At 40.4% G+C, this 16,908-nt stretch overlaps 1 protein-coding gene across 1 annotated transcript; it reads left to right on the top strand.

The window, feature by feature from the left end:
• Positions 1–3,955: 3,955 nt before the first annotated feature.
• Positions 3,956–13,833, top strand: LOC126083388 (bile acid-CoA:amino acid N-acyltransferase-like). The gene is made up of 3 exons (XM_049897081.1): positions 3,956–4,421; positions 8,137–8,339; positions 13,246–13,833. Exons 1-3 carry the CDS (start codon positions 3,956–3,958, stop codon positions 13,831–13,833), a joined length of 1,257 nt encoding a protein of 418 aa, XP_049753038.1.
• Positions 13,834–16,908: the final 3,075 nt, after the last annotated feature.

Raw genomic sequence — 16,908 nt, 5'->3', positions numbered from 1 at the left:
GTTCGGACTCATAGCAACCCTGTGCTCAACATGCGAAACATTGCCCCGTCCTGAGCCTTCCTTACGATCGTTGCTATGCTTGAGCTCATTGTTTTGCAGCCACTGTGTCAATCCACCTCGTTGAGAGTCTTCCTCTTTTCCGCTGACCCTGTACTCTGCCAAGCGTAATGTCCTTCTCCAGGGACTGATCCCTCCCGACAACATGTCCAAAGTACGTAAGACAGAGTCTCGCCATCTTTGCCTCTAAGGAGCATTCTGGCTGCTCTTCTTCCAAGACAGATCTGTTCGTTCTTTTGGCAGTCCATGGTATATTCAATATTCTTCACCAACACCACAATTCAAAGGCATCAATTCTTCTTCAGTCTTCCTTATTCATTGTCCAGCTTTCACATGCATATGATGCAATTGAAAATACCATGGCTTGGGTCAGGTGCACCTTAGTCTTCAGGGTGACATCTTTATCTCTTCAACACTTTAAAGAGGTCCTTTGCAGCAGATTTACCCAATGCAATGCATCTTTTGATTTCTTGACTGCTGCTTCCATGGCTGTTGATTGTGGATCCAAGTAAAATGAAATCCTTGACAACTTCAGTCTTTCTCCTTTTATCATGATGTTGCTCATTGGTCCAGTTGTGAGGATTTTTGTTTTCTTTATATTGAGGTGTAATCCATACTGGAGGCTGTGGTCTTTGATCTTCATTAGTAAGTGCTTCAAGCCCTCTTCACTTTCAGCAAGCAAGGTTGTGTCATCTGCATAACGCAGTTTGTTAATGATTCTTCCTCCAATCCTGATGTCCCGTTATTCTTTATGTAGTCCACCTTCTGGGATTATTTGCTCAGCATATAGATTAAATAGGTACGGTGAAAGACTACAACCCTGACACACACCTTTCCTGACTTGAAACCAATCAGTATCCCCTTGTTCTGTCCGAACAACTGCCTCTTGGTCTATGTAAAGGTTCCTCATGAGCACAATTAAGTGTTCTGGAATTCCCATTCTTTGCAATGTTATCCATAGTTTGTTATGATTCACACAGTCAAATACCTTTGCATAGTCAATAAAACACAGGTAAACATCCTTCTGGTATTCTCTGCTTTCAGCCAGGATCCATCTGACATCAGCAATGATATCCCTGGTTCCACGTCCTCCTCTGAAATCGGCCTGAATTTCTGGCAGTTCCCTTTCGATGTACTGCTACAACCATTTTTGAATGATCTTCAGCAAAATTTTGCTTGTGTGTGATATTAATGATATTGTTCTATAACTTCCATGTTTGGTTGGATCACCTTTCTTGGGAATAGGTATAAATATGGATCTCTTCCAGTCAGTTGGCTAGGAAGCTGTCTTCCATATTTCTTGGCGTAGACGAGTGAGCACCTCCAGTGATGCATCTGTTTGTTGAAACATAATTGATATTCCATCAATTCCTGGAGCCTTGTTTTTTGCCAATACCTTCAGGGCAGCTTGGACTTCTTCCTTCGGTACCTTTGGTTCCTGATTATATGCTACCTTTTGAAATGGTTGAACATCAACTAATTCTTTTTGGTATAATGACTCTGTGTATTCCTTCCATCTTCTTTTCATGCTTCCTGTGTCGTTTAATATTTTCCCCACGGAATCCTTCACTATTGCAACTCAAGGCTCAAATTTTTTCTTCAGTTCTTTCAGCTTGAGGAATGCCGAGCGTGTTCTTCCCTTTTGGTTTTCCATCTCCAGCTCTTTGCACATGTCATTATAATACTTTACTTTGTCTTCTAGAGACGCCTTTTGAGATCTTCTGTTCAGTTCTTTTACTTCATCAATTCTTCCTTTCGCTTTAGCTGCTCGACACTCAAGAGCAACTTTCAGTGTCTCCTCTGACATCCATCTTGGTCTTTTATTTCTTTCCTGTCTTTTCAGTGACCTCTTGCTTTCTTCGTGGATGATGTCCTTGATGTCATTCCACAACTCATCTGGTCTTCGGTCACTACTGTTCGATGTATCAAATCTATTCTTCAGATGGTCTCTAAATTCAGGTGGGATATACTCAAGGTCGTATTTTGGCTCTTGTGGACTTGCTGTTCCGTTTCAGCTTGAACTTGCATATGAGCGATTGATGGTCTGTTCCACAGTTGGCCCCTGGCCTTGTTCTGACTGATGATATCGAGCTTTTCCATTGTCTCTTTCACAGATGTAGTCATTTAGATTTCTGCGTGTTCCATCTGGTGAGTTCCATGGGTATAGTCGCCATTTATGTTGGTTAAAGAAGGTATTTGCAAAGAGCAAGTCATTGGTCTTACAAAAGTCTATCTTTTGATCTCCGGCATTGTTCCTATCACCAAGGCCATATTTTCTAACTACTGATCCTTCTTCTTTGTTTCCAATCACATTCGCATTCCAATTGCCAGTAATTATCAATGCATCTTCATTGCATGTTCGATCAATTTCAGACTGCAGCAGCTGATAAAAATCTTCTATTTCTTCATCTTTGGCCCTACTGATTGGTGCATATATTTGAATAATAGTTGTATTAACTGGTCTTCCTTGTAGGCGTATGGATATTATCCTATCACTGACAGCATTGTACTTCAGGATAGATCTTGAAACGTTCTTTTTTGATGGTGAATGCAACACCATTCCTCTTCGAGTTGTCATTCCCAGTATAGTACACTATATGATTATCCAATTCAAAATCACCAATACCAGTCCATTTCAGCTCACTAATGCCTAGGATATCGATGTTTGTATGTTCCATTTCATTTTTGACAATTTGCAATTTTCCTAGATTCATACTTCATACATTCCAGGTTCCGATTATTAATGGATGTTTGCAGCTGTTTCTTCTCATTTTGAGTCATGCCACATCAGCAGATGAAGGTCCCGAAAGCTTTACTCCATCCACGTCATTAAGGTCGACTCTACTTTGAGGAGGCAGCTCTTCCCCAGTCATCTTTTGAGTGCCTTCCAACCTGGGGGGCTCATCTTCCAGCACTATATCAGACAATGTTCTGCTGCCATTCATAAGGTTTTCACTGGCTAATGCTTTTCAGAAGTAGACTGCTGGGTCCTTCTTCCTAGTCTATCTTAGTCTGGAAGCTCAGCTGAAACCTGTCCTCCATGGGTGACCCTGCTGGTACCTGAATATCAGTGGCATAGCTTCCAGCATCACAGTAACATGCAAGCCCCCACAGTACAACAAACTGACAGACACGTGGGGGTATTACATCATAGTGATAGGATTTACAATGCATAAAGAATTCACATCAGAAGGTATAATGGTAGACAATCATACAATCATGACCTAGCCAAATTGACAGATATTTTGGGGGGACACAAGTCAATCCATAACAGCTTCTGTAAAGATTTACAGCCTTGGAAATCCTATGGTACAGTTTTACTCTGTCCTGTGGGGTTGCTATGAGTTGGAATTGACAACTGTAGGTTTGGTTTTAGTTTATAATTGCCTTGCAAGATACTGCTGATTCTCCTCAGGACACACTCCCACCACCTATTTTTGCTTCTAGACCTATAACTAGGCTCAAGTTGCAGTAGGCCCTGAAAGGTCAAGTATAAATGATGATCTCAACAGAAGATGATATTAATAACCAAGTGGATTTGGCTACCTGTTCGGTAGGGGAGATTCTGTTATCTTCCTTGGATCTTTAGACAGTATTTGTGAATATTCTTGTCTGCTGTTTCCTCAACCCTGGTTCATTATTATTATAAAGCTTATGTACTAGCTTTATGTCTTCTAGTATTCTGTTGAAAGCTCTCAGGTGTCTTGCACTAGAAAATTAAACATAGGGTATTTGCTAAATAAATGGAAAGTTGGGTCTGAACCCCAGCCTGTTGCCTGGTCCATTTTACCCTTCATTAACATTATCACAGCCTTACTTTATTACCCTTTATTTCTTTCTATTTGGGATTTTACTGAAGGCTTTCCCGAAGAATCATCCAAGGTGCCACACTGTCACCATGATTCAGCTGACAGCTACTCCTATAAGTGCACTTGTTGACGAGCCAGTACATATCCAAGTTACAGGCCTGTATCCTTCTCAGATGGTAGTTTTTGTGGCATCACTGCAAGATGAACAGGGAAACATGTTTCATTCTCAAGCTTGCTATAAGGCCAATGAAGTTGGTGAAGTGGATCTGGAGTATGCTTCTGCACTTGGAGGTGACTATGTCGGAGTCCATCCTATGGGTCTCTTCTGGTCCATGAAACCCAAGAAGTTATTAACTAGACTGATGAAAAAAGATGTGATGAATTGTCCCTTCCAGGTCCCCCTGAAACTGTATGACTTAGATATCTCAGTGATTAAGTTTACTACAGCTACTCCAAAGGCCAGCCTGACTGTGGAGAGGTGGTATGTGGCACCTGGTGTCACACGGACCCAGGTCCGAGAAGGTCGCATTCGGGGAGCCCTCCTTCTCCCTCCAGGTGAGTAAAATTAGTTTACTTGACTGCCATCCTTGTTTTTCCTCTTTTGAATGCTTTATTCTCCTAGAAATTTAACTTGGATATGAATAATACATTAAGCACCTGTTTGCTGACTTAGAATGAGGGCTAAATTTGGGTGAGAACAAGAATGCAGCAATACCCCATTCCAACTCAAGTTTCATCTCAACACTTCTGCAGCTTATCTAAGGATAAACTACATATAGTTTGTGGAGTCCCTGAATTTGAAATTTCCATAGCTTTGGATTTATAAGAAATCCAACTGCATTGAAGCCTATCTGAAAATGCTCATTCTGATATCACGGAACCATGTCCCAGCTCCTTTTGCAAACTCTGTCATGTCTAAGATCCAACTTAGGCATAGGCCATTGTGTGGTTGCCACAATAAGCTGATGATATGATGGTCAGAAAGATTTCAATGACAGAGGATATAGAGAAATTTTACACTCTTTGTTCCATCAATATCACATATTTATAGAACATTGCATAAATCAGCAGGCAATGTAACATGCTCCCTAATAGCCATAAAACTTGCCAAAACACACAGTTTCCCACAGTGATCTCCATATACAAATAATGTGTTCAAAACATTTGTTGATACTTTTCTCAGAGTTTGTTTTACAAAAAAGCCAAACCCATTGCCGTCAAGTGGATTCTGACTCATAGCTACCCTATAGGACAGAGTAGAACTTCCATAGAGTTTCCAAGGAGTGGCTGGTGGATTTGAACTGCTCACCTTTTGGCTAGCAGCAAGCTTTTTAACCACTGTCCCACCAGGGCTCCAGAGTTTATTACGGGACTGAATAAAGCAACGTTATCTTCCCAGAAGTAGCTCTCAGCAGACCCAGGCTTGAGGTCTACCTGACATATGTTTGATCTGGGATACAGTCATCACCTCATCAGAATGTATTTCCTCTGTTTATTTATTTGTTTTTTTAATAGTCCACTTATAGAATTGAGATGGCTTGAGAAAACCTGAAGTGTTTTCGTGGCTTGTGACAGCATGTAATTATAAATGGCATAAGGAGTAAAGGCTCCCTTTTCTAAATTCACTGTGGCCTATGCACTTTTCCAGATAAAGCTAGGTGCTTTTTCACACCTACAATTAGTAGACCATTTCATTTTGTATAGGGTCTGGGAAGTAAGCGGCATATACTGCTGTGCATCTCTTGTCCTATCCCAGTCAAAAATCTGAATATTGGCACAGGTCTTCCACTGTTCTGGATTGAATTATATCCCACAAAAATATGTGTTGTAAACTTTAACTTCTATGCCTGTGGTTATAATCCCATTTGGGAATGTGTTTTCTGTGTTATGTTAATGAGACAGGATTACTACTGGGTGTGTCTTGAGTCAATCTCTTTTGAGACATAAAAGAGATTAAACAAGCAAGCAAAAAGAAGTGGAGATGGGGTAAGATAGATGCCAAGACAGCTGGAGATCTCTAAGGAACCAGGAAGCAGAAGCTGAAAGGGCAAGGACCTTCCTCCAGAGGTGACAGAGAGAGAAAGCCTTCCCCTAGAGCCAGCGCTCTGAATTCAGACTTCTAGCTTCCTAAATTGTGAGAAAATAAATTTGTTTGTTAAAGCCATCCACTTGTGGTATTTCTGTTAACTAAGACGTCCACCTTGGGCTGATGTGCTAGTTTAGAGTGTGCTATTAGGCAAACTTCTTGGACATTGCATGTGCTTGATCTCCTGCATCAGGTGGATGTTATGCAGGGGACAATAGAGGATTGAGTTGGAGGGGGCCGTACAGTGGTTGTGTCAGGTCTCAAAGCATTTTTCAACTTCAGCATTCTTCTAAGATGGGCTCAGTACTCTTAAATGCTCCCCCAATTCCTGTTTTATCAGAAGATGCAAAAGCAACATTTGATAATTCAATGTTTTTCACATGTACAGTTGAGTGACACTAAGTACATTAATCATTTTGCACAACCATCACATATATTCTTTGCTGAATTTCCAATCACCATAAACAGAAACCCAATGCTCCCTAAAAAATGACTCTCCCCTTCCTTCTCCCTCCCGTTCTGGGTTATCACCAATAAAATTTGAAGTCTATACATCAAATAGTATTTTTAAATGAAGATATATTCAGTATGATTTTATTTCTTCTTTTCTCAAGATGAAATAAACAAATGTAGATCTTTTTGAGAAAATTCTCACTATGCCTTTAAATCAAGCCACTCCTTTCTGAGATGGATGAGGCCAGTCATCCATCTAAACTCACTTATACAAGAATAGAATACCCCCAATAAGTGCATCATAAACTTCTTTCAGTTCTGCTATGTTGTGGAAACAAGTTGCCTACACAGAGAGTGAGTGTAGAATGACAGTCTGACCATCCCCACTTTTTACCATGATTTAGGCTGTAGTATATGTGCATGAAAGGACTCATTATTTATAGCCTCTTACATGTGAGGTTTCATAACTGTACAGTCAGATAAGTGCAACAGAGAAATATTAAATCAGGATTTTATCTGACATAATATTTCAAAGCCTTTTTTGTGCTATATACATCACTGTGATTTCAATTAAATCAATGAACTGACTCAGTAAATCTCACGTTGCCTTAGTTATCTAGTGCTGCTGTAACAGAATACCACAAGTGGATGGCTTTAACAAACAGAAATTTATTTGCTCACAGTTTAGGAGGCTAGAAGTGCTGGATCTAGGGGAAGGCTCTCTGTTAGCTCTGGGGAAATTCTCTCGTCTCTTCAACTTCTATTCCACGAGTCCTTGGCGATCACGTGACGTGTACAATACCTTTCCCTCCATTCGTGCTTGCTTACTTAATCTACTCTTTTATACCTCAAAAGGGATTTAAGACATACCCCACACCAATACCGTCTCATTAACATAAGAAAGAAAATCCATTAGCAAATGAGATTATAACCACCTGTACCTACCCATTGCCGAGGAGTCAATTCCAACTCATAGTGACCCTGTACCAAAAAACAAAACAGCAAACCCTTTGCCCTAGAGTCCATTCTGATTCCTAGTCACCCTATAGGATGGAGTAGAACTGCCCCATAGCATTCCAAAGCTGTAGGGTCACTATGAGTCAGAATCAACTCGAAGGCAACAGGTTTGGTTTAATCTTTATGGAAGCAGACTGCCACATCTTTCTCCCTTGGAGTGACTAATGGGTTTAAACTGCTGACCTTTCGATTAGCAGCCCAGCGCTTAATTGCAGGAATAGATGTTAGAATTTACAACACGTTTTTTTTATATTTTGGGGGGACACAATTCGATCCATAACACATGTATAAAAACATTTTGCACATATACCATATTTTGCATATAATTTCAGGACTTTCACAGATTTCCTGTAGCCTGTTTGTGCACCTATTTATGTATTAAAAAGCCCTGGTCTAATTTCTAGGCTTTCTTTACTCTAAGACTATAGAAATGGATCACTATGAGTTCCTATTATTCTTGGCTTCAGGGATTAAACATGCCTGTGAACATGGTTCGCAATGAAACTTTTGGATATTGTGTTCCATAGTATATTCAATAGGCCTTAATCCTGTCCCATATACTAGGCTGAAAATTTGGGAATTCTGTTTGAAAATTTATAGATTAAGTCCAAAATTTGTAATGTATTTCTTCTTTGTATTCTCACACTGCTGTTTTCTTTTCCTCACCTTCTTTTCATACAGTATTCTGTTTTGTTTTGGTTTGTTCTTTTCCAGGAGATGGCCCTTTCCCAGCAGTAATTGATTTGTTTGGTGGTACTGGTGGCCTGATTGAATACCGGTCCAGTCTCGTGGCCAGTCGTGGCTTTGCCTCCTTGGCCTTGGCTTACTTTGGCTCTGAAGACCTGCCTTCAAACATAGGAAAACTAGATTTGGGATATTTTGAAGAAGCTGCCAACTTTCTTCTGAGACATTCTAAGGTAATTTTTGCCTTTTTGGTAGGTTTCTGCACCTGTTTTTAAATGACCTTAATATTCTCTTACCCCACCCCCTCCCCCAACTTCAGTCTTAGCTATCTAATGCTGCTATAACAGAAATACCACAAGTGGATGGCTTTAACAAGAGAAATTTATTCTCTCAGTCTAGGAGGCAAAGTGTCCGAATTCAGAATGCCAGCTCCAGGCTCTCTCTCTGTTGGCTCTGAGGGAAGGTCCTTGTCATCCATGTTCCCTGGTTAAGGAGCTTCTCAGCACAGGGATCTCAGGTCCAAAGGACACACTATTCTCCTGGTTCTTGTTTCTTGGTGGTATGAAACATATACATACACATACACATACACATACACAAACACATACACATACACATACACATACACATACACATACACATACACATACACATACACACACGCGATTCTGTGGCTCTGCGGAAGACATGGAAATCTGCTCCTGTAATGATTCCAAGCCAAGCTCATTACTGTTGAGTCAATTCAGAGCCATAGTGACCCTATAGGATAGAGTAGAGCTGCCCCATAGGGTTTCCAAGGCTGTAATCTTTACAGAAGCGGACTGCCACATTTTTCTCCCATGGATCAGCTGGCAAGTTTGAACTGCTGACCTTTCAGTTAGCAGCCAAGCACTCAACCACGATGCCACCAGGACTCCTTTCATAAAGATTACAGCCTAGAAAACCCTATGGGGGCTGTTCTGGTCTGTCACATGGGGTTGTTACAAGTCAAAATTGCTTCGATGTCACACAAGGACAACAACATAATAGGTTTATTATCCCTTGTTAACTTTTTAATATATACTGTTTCTTAACCAGAATTGATCTAAGTAAAATCAAATCTCTGTAACATCCTTTTTTATGTGAGGATCACCAAAATATGATCAAGATGGCAACAGTAAGATAAGCAGCAACTAGTGATAATCTACTGATGCACTGATATTTTAAACGCCTATTTTTGATGCTTATGATAGAATTGTCCTTAAACTATCAAATAGGTAATGATATCAGTATGCTAGACCCCTGCTTGGCTTAAATGGGAAATGAAGTTTTTGTGATTCTGCTTTTCATAGTATAAGCCTTCCCTTATACTTGCCGCATGGCTTTTCTGTTACCATACCGGCCAATGCCACATAGATGCCTAGATAATGACTAGGCTAGGCCTGGAAGGCTTTGAGTCATTCCAATAAGCCTGAGCCACACTGTCTCTTCTGCAAAATGATAGACCACAGATCTTTCAGTTCCTTGTAGGTGTCATTTTCCTCCTTTAAGTGTCTTCTAAGGACTCTAAATTCTTTGAGTCAAATTTGGTGGCAGAAATTATAATGAGAGTTACTGCTCTGCCTAGGACCAGAGACAAATTACATAGGTTCCACATATATTTGACTGACAGTCTTTTGTTCATTCACGTTATGCTGCTTTTAGTTTATCTTTCATGGCCAAATCCATTCTGGAGTTCCCATGTCTCCTCGGCATAACTGTGACTCTATATCTTTTATTGTAAGACATAGAATTTCACAGCTGGAAAGGACTTTTTTTTTTAATTGTGGTAAATATATAGGTAACAAAACATTTGCCATTTCAACAACTTTCACATGTACAGTTCAGTGACATTAATTATGTTCATCATGTTGTTCAACTGTCACCATTAACCGTTCCCAAATGTTCCATCACCCCTAACAGAAGCTGAGTATCCTCTAAATGTTGGATCTTATTTTCCCCCTCCCTCTGGCCTGGTAACCATTAATGGACTTTAATCTATACACTTCTAGATATTTTATACAAGTCGTATCATACATTTGTCCTTTTGTGACTGACATTTCACTCAGCATATTTTCAAGGTTCATCTATGTTGTAGCTTATACTAGGACTTCATTTCTTTTTATGGCTGAGTAATATTTCATTGTATGTATACACCACTGTTCATCCATTCATCTGTTGGTGGACATTTAGGCTGTTTCCATCTTTTGACTATTGTGAATAGTGCTGCAGTGAACACTGGTATACATCTGTTTGCATTCCCGCTTTTAATTCTTTTAGGTATACACCTTGGAGTGAAATTGTTGGACTATATGGACGTTTAACTTTTTGAGGAATTGCCAAACTGTTTTCCACATGGCTGTGCCATTTTATAATTTCATCAGCAGTGAAGGAGGGTTCCAATTTCTTCGCAGCTTCACCAATACCTGTTGTTTTCCACTGAAGGCAACTTTTTGTTGATTCAAGCCACCCCTCTTAATATAACCAAAAAAAACCAAACCGGTTGCAGTTGTGTTGATTCCAGCTCTTAGTGATCCTACAGAAGAGAGTAGAATTGCCCCCATAGGGTTTGGATTGGTGGATTTGAACTGCCAACCTTTTGATTAGCAGCTGAGCTTTTAACCACTGTGCCAGCAGGGGCAGGAAATAGAGAGTGTATTTTGCTCCCTCAATTTGTCTAGTCTGTTTTTCCTTACACTAGGAAATTCTCACGTTTCTATCAGCTGGATATAAGTGATACAATCATCTATATTTCTCTAAGAAACAAAACAAAAATGAACACTTATAGTGACCCAAAATGTCTTGTTTTCTTAACAGGAGGTTAAGTGAGGCTTTAGAAAATAGACAAGACTCTTGGACACATCATCCTTGTGTCTTGCCAGTGCTCAGGCAGGTCTGAGTCTTTATTTTGTGCCACAAAGAACGGTCACCTTTAACTCCTTTGCTCTCCCATACCAAATTTGTGACTGGGTGGTATAAACTTTACACTTACAGATAACTGGCGAACATGTTGTTTCCTTTGTATTCCTATTGGTGCTATCTTAGTTCAAGGCACCATCCTTTCTTGCCTGCACTGTTGAAATAAGCTCTAGGATTTTCTGAGTCAATTTTTGCAAGTCAGTTTGCAACAAAGTTGTAAGAGTAGATTTTCTAGAGACAGCGTAGTGATTTTGCTCACTTGCATAAGACTGTCTCCCATTTACTACAGGATCAAGACCAGGCTTCTTAGCATGTTAGATAAAACCTTCCATAATATGCCTTCTGCATAGTTCTTCATCCTTCAAAATCTATTCTAACTCCCTGTCTCAGTTATCTAGTGCTTCTATAATAGAAATACCAGAAGTGGATGGCTTTAACAAAGAGAAGTTTATTCTCTCACAGTCCAGTACGCTAGAAGTCTGAATTCAGGGCGCCAGCTCTAAGGACAAGTCCTCTCTTTCTGTTGGCTCTCGAGGAAGGTCCCTGTCTTCTCTTGGTCTGGGAGCATCTCAGCACAGGAACCGCAGGTCCAAAGGACACGCGCTGCTCCCGGGGCTGCTCTGCTGGTGGTATGAGGTCCTCACTCTCTGCTTGCTTCCCTTTCCTTTTTTTCTCTTGAGAGATAAAAGATGGTGCAGGCCGTACCCCAGGGAAACTCCCTTTACATTGGATCAGGAATGTGACCCCAGTAAGGGTGTTATGGTCTCACTCTAATCCTCTTTAACATAAAATTACAATCATAAAATGGAGGACAACCACACAATACTGGAAATCATTGCCCAGGCAAATTTATACACACATTTTTGGGGGGACATAATTCAATCCATGACACTCCCCTCTTCAGTTAGGAAATGAGTCAAAGCTGCTTAGCATGTCTTTCAAAACTATTCACTACCAGATTGCTGTTTTCTTTTCCAGCCTTATTTTGCCACCTCCCAGCTTAAGCTCTAAACTTAAGTACCTGTGGTTCCCCCAAAGCATTGCCGTTTCTTGCCTCTGAGTTTTCGTACATACTGTTCCCAAGGTGAATCCATTAGGAATGTTTCAGCTACATTTTCCAGAAAAGTGCTTAAACACCAACATAAGACATTTTATTATCTCATATAACAGGAGTTCTGGAAAGAGGGGATTCCACCTTTGGCTCAGAAACTCAGTGATATCGGGAGACTAGATTGATGTCTCTGTAATTTCCTGGCCTTACCCTCATAGTTGTAAGATGGCTGTGGAAGTTTCAGGAATTAAGTAAACATGCCAGCACCCTAAGCAGGAAAGAAGGGCCAGGAACACAGGCTGTCTCATCACAATGTTGTGTCATTTACCTGGGGGAAAAAAGAAGTCTTCAGATAGAATGTATGGCCTTACAAGAGAGGCTGAAACTATGTAGCATAGAGGAATGGGTTTGAACCTATTGGAACTTATCCCTTGAGTCTGGATACATCACTGTTGTACACAAAGGCAAGTTTATGTTAGCCTTGAAACGGTGGAGACCGGCACCTGTGTCAGCTACACTCTGCTTAGAATGCCTTTCCCTTCCTGTTTGCTCCCATTTTTATTTTATTTATTTATTTTTCATATCAGCCCATGGGCTATTTCTTCTGAGAATCTTTCTGTGATCCTTCCTTTATTCCCTGACAATCTGGGTTGGCAACCTTCCTTGCCTACATGTATTCCGATATCATAAAACCAAAACCAAACCCAGTGCTGTTGAGTCAATTCCGACTCATAGTGACCCTATAGGACAGAGTAGAACTGCCCCATAGAGTTTCCAAGGACTGCCTGGCGGATTTGAACTGCCGACCCTTTGGTTAGCAGCTGTATCATTTAACCACTACGCCACCAGGGTTTCCAATATCATAGAGTTCATAAAATAATCTGTTCCCCGCCCCCCTCTTTCTTTCGTATCTCACCACCTGGTAGTGCGTTCGGTGATAACAAGAGACTGTGCCTTTTCTCTGTGAGCCCTCTCTACCCCGCCCCAGTGCCTACCATAGTGTAGATGCCTATCAAACGCTTGTTTGATGACTGACAATGAAAGGGAAAGCTAAGTCAAGCCTCCTTCTTTGTGAAACCTTTGGTTGTTTGAGATTGTAGGGCTTTGCTGAATGAAGGATAAAATCAACATCTCATTTCCATTATTTTCAGGTCCTTGGCCCAGGCATTGGTGTTGTTTCCATATGCAAAGGAGCAGAGATTGGACTCTCCATGGCTATTCACCTCAAACAAATCACAGCCACCGTACTTATTAATGGGCCCAAATTTCTTTTCCAAGATTCGCAGGAATATCGTGGTCATATCAGTCAGCCCTTGCCCTACGCTTTACATTTACTATCCAAAAATGCCTTAGGTTTAATAGAGTTCCATCATTTTTTAGGGGACCCTCGAGATGAGGCCAGTAGGCCTTTTCTCCCCATTGAAAAGGCTCAGGGACATTTTCTCTTCATTGTGGGAGAGGAAGATAAGAGTTTAAACAGCAAAGTATTTGCTGAGCATGCCATAGGACAGCTGAAGAAAAAGGGGAAGAAAAACTGGACCCTGCTGTCTTACCCTGGGGCAGGCCACCTGATAGAGCCTCCTTATGCCCCACTGTGCTGTGGCTCATGGAACACCAACATTCCAGTACACTGGGGAGGAGAGGTGATCCGTCATGCAGCTGCGCAGGGACATTCTTGGAAGGAGATCCAGAAGTTTCTCAGGAAGCACCTCATTCCAGTGTTGACTAGTCAACTCTGAGGAAAGTAGATAGTCCTGGGAAATATTCAAGGAAATCTCTTTACTAGCACCTTCTCGTGATTTTTATAAAGGAATGTTTTTGATCCCTTATTGTAAGAAGGAAGTTATAGCAAGAGAAGTCAGAACGACTGAAATAGTAATGTCTTAACTTTAGAAAGAGAAAATTGGTTTCTGCTTAACTCAATATTTTATACGAAGGGTCCTATATTTGTAGAAACAAATTTAGAGATTTACCTTCCTCCAAATATTCCGGTTCACAATTACAGTGATTGTCAAGGGGAAAAAAAATCACCAACAATGAACCACAGAATCCTCAGGTCTACAAAACAAATATTCAGAGAATCAGGTGTGATACTTGGTGATTTCCTGAAACTCAAACTAAATATGCTTAGCTCTCTTATAACTGAAAATATGCTCATGGCTCATGGTTATTAGAAAACTAGAACTGGGTTAAGAATTACAGTATTCTGAGGCAATATGGAAGCTGAAATGGAGTTAACATTGTTGAATCAGTCTACAATTAATAATTTAACAAAAGCTAATGAAACGAAATATAATTTGTTTTTTCTTTGTCTAAACTCATATAGGGAGCCCTGATGGTATAGTGGTCAAGTGTTTGGATGCTAACTGAAAGGTTGACAGTGTGAACCTACAGCTGCTCTGGGGGAGAAAGATATGGCAGTCTGCTTCCATAGAGACCACAGTCTTGGAAACCCTGCAGAAATCAGAATCAACTCTACAACAATGGATGAACACGTAAAGCATTTTGACATTCTCTGTAATGAGAGAAGAGCAATCTGAGATTCACAAAATTCTGACTGGGGGAAGGAGCCATCCTGTGAGGGTTTATGACTCTGGATTAGGGGCTGGCAAACATTTTCTGTGAAGCACTAATAGAAAATATTTTTGGCTTTCCAGGCCATATGATGTCTAGCACTAATACTCCATTCTGCCATTATAGAGGGAGAGCAGCCATAGACAGTATGCAAATTCACGATTGTGGCTGTGTTCCAGTAAAGTTTATTTACAGACACTGAAATTTGAGTTTCATATAATTTTTACATGTCACCAAATAGTAGTTTTCTTTTGATTTTTTTCTAAACCATTTCAAAATGTATAAACTGTTGTTAGCCTATGTGTAGCACAAAAACAGGCAGCAGGCCAGATTTGGCTAGCAGGTTGTAGTTTAAAGAATTTGAGTGAAGAGTAATCCAAACTACCTTCTCCAAGGTCAAATTTAACATGTCCTCTCTATGAGGCAAGCTACAGTGTATTTCTGAGCTACTGAATTGCAATCAGTTGAGAGTGATTGGTGGATAATCAAGGTGAAGATGAACCAGTGTGACAGGGGGCCAATGAAGTATTTAGAGTAGTAAAATTAACGTAAGGACTCTTCAGCTGTGTCTGCCCTTTCTTTCATCTCCCTCTTTCTTGCTGTAAAATCGTTCCATTTGTTTGGAGTCAGACTAATGACTCCCCTTCTCTGTCACTCATGGAAGTGGCCACATGGCACAGACCTGGCCAATCAGCACACCTTGCTCCCTTGACTGTAATGATTATGTAATTACAATGACTAATACCTGCAGTTCAATGTTATATAATATTGCTATAATTTTTCTTTTTTCCTGTTTTGGGCTTTAGGAAGAACATCTCTGTATGAAGTGCCATGCTGGCATTTGGCCTGCTATGTACCCCTTGATTGATATTTATATTTTATGGAGTAGTCTTCTTTTTTAAACCAATAATTTTTTTCCAAGTGCTTTTTTGGCGTCAATAAAAATGCCCTTATGCGGGAGTTTGGGAACCATGGTTTAAGGGGACTTCTAAGTCAATTGGCAAAATAATTCTATTATGAAAACATTCTGCATCCCACTTTGAAATGTGGCGTCTGGGGTCTTAAAAGCTAACAAGCGGCCATCTAAGATGCATCAATTGGTCTCAACCCACCTGGAGCAAAGGAGAATGAAGAACACCAAGGTCACACGACAACTAAGAGCCCAAGAGACAGAGAGGGCCACATGAACCAGAGACCTACATTATCCTGAGACCAGAAGAACTAGTTGGTACCTGGCCACAATCGATGACTGCCCTCACAGGGAGCACAATAGAGAACCCCTGAGGGAGCAGGAGATAAGTGGGATGCAGACCCCAAATTCTCATAAAAAGACCATACTTAATGGTCTGGCTGTGACTAGAGGAATCCCGGCGGCCATGGTCCCCAAACCTTCTGCTGGCACAGGACGGGAACCATCCCCGAAGACAACTCATCAGACAAGAAAGGGACTGGACAGTGAGTGGGTGGGAGAGAGATGCTGATGAAGAGTGAGCTAATTATATCAGGTGGACACTTGAGACTGTGTTGGCATCTCCTGTCTGGAGGGGGGATGGGAGGATAGAGAGAATTGGAGGCTGCCAAAGTTTTCACGAAAGGAGAGACTGGAAGGGCTGACTCATTAAGGGGAGAGCAAGTGGAAGTAAGGAGTAAGATGTATATTAACTTATATGTGACAAACTGACTTGATTTGTAAACGTTCACTTGAAGCTCAATAAAAGTTAATAAAAAAAAAATGCCCTTATGTTTTTCCTCTGTAGAGCTATTAATATGATGAATTATTTTTCTAGTATTGAATCATCTTTAGCTTTGGGGAATAAAACTCGTTTAATTATGATATATTCTTAATAAAAATTAATAAATAAGCTTGAGCTATTGTTTTTATTTTTGTGTGTTTTTTTTGGTCAGGTGTTGCACCAGTGTTGTACTTGCTTCATAAAAAGAATTCAGAAATATTACCGCTTTACTGGAATACTTTAATTAGCACTGAAATTATGTGCTCTTTAAAGATTTGGCACCACTATCCTGGGTCTTCTATTGTTCCTGATATGTTTTTTAAAATAGCTCTTTGACTACATTCTCTACTTCTTCTGTGGAAAATGTCTATTCTTTCTAACTTTATCAGGGTTGGTTTTGTCTACATTTAGAAGAAAATTATTCACTTCACCTACTATATTAGTCAGTAATGAGACCACGTCAGTACAGGGTGTGTCTAAAGCCAATCACCTTTGAGATATAAAAAG

The sequence above is a fragment of the Elephas maximus genome, chromosome 9, assembly GCF_024166365.1.
Source record: "Elephas maximus indicus isolate mEleMax1 chromosome 9, mEleMax1 primary haplotype, whole genome shotgun sequence".
Classification (NCBI taxonomy): Eukaryota; Metazoa; Chordata; class Mammalia; order Proboscidea; family Elephantidae; genus Elephas; species Elephas maximus.
The sequence above is the reverse complement of the archived record's forward strand: the minus strand, read 5'-3'. Positions and strand labels throughout refer to the sequence as shown.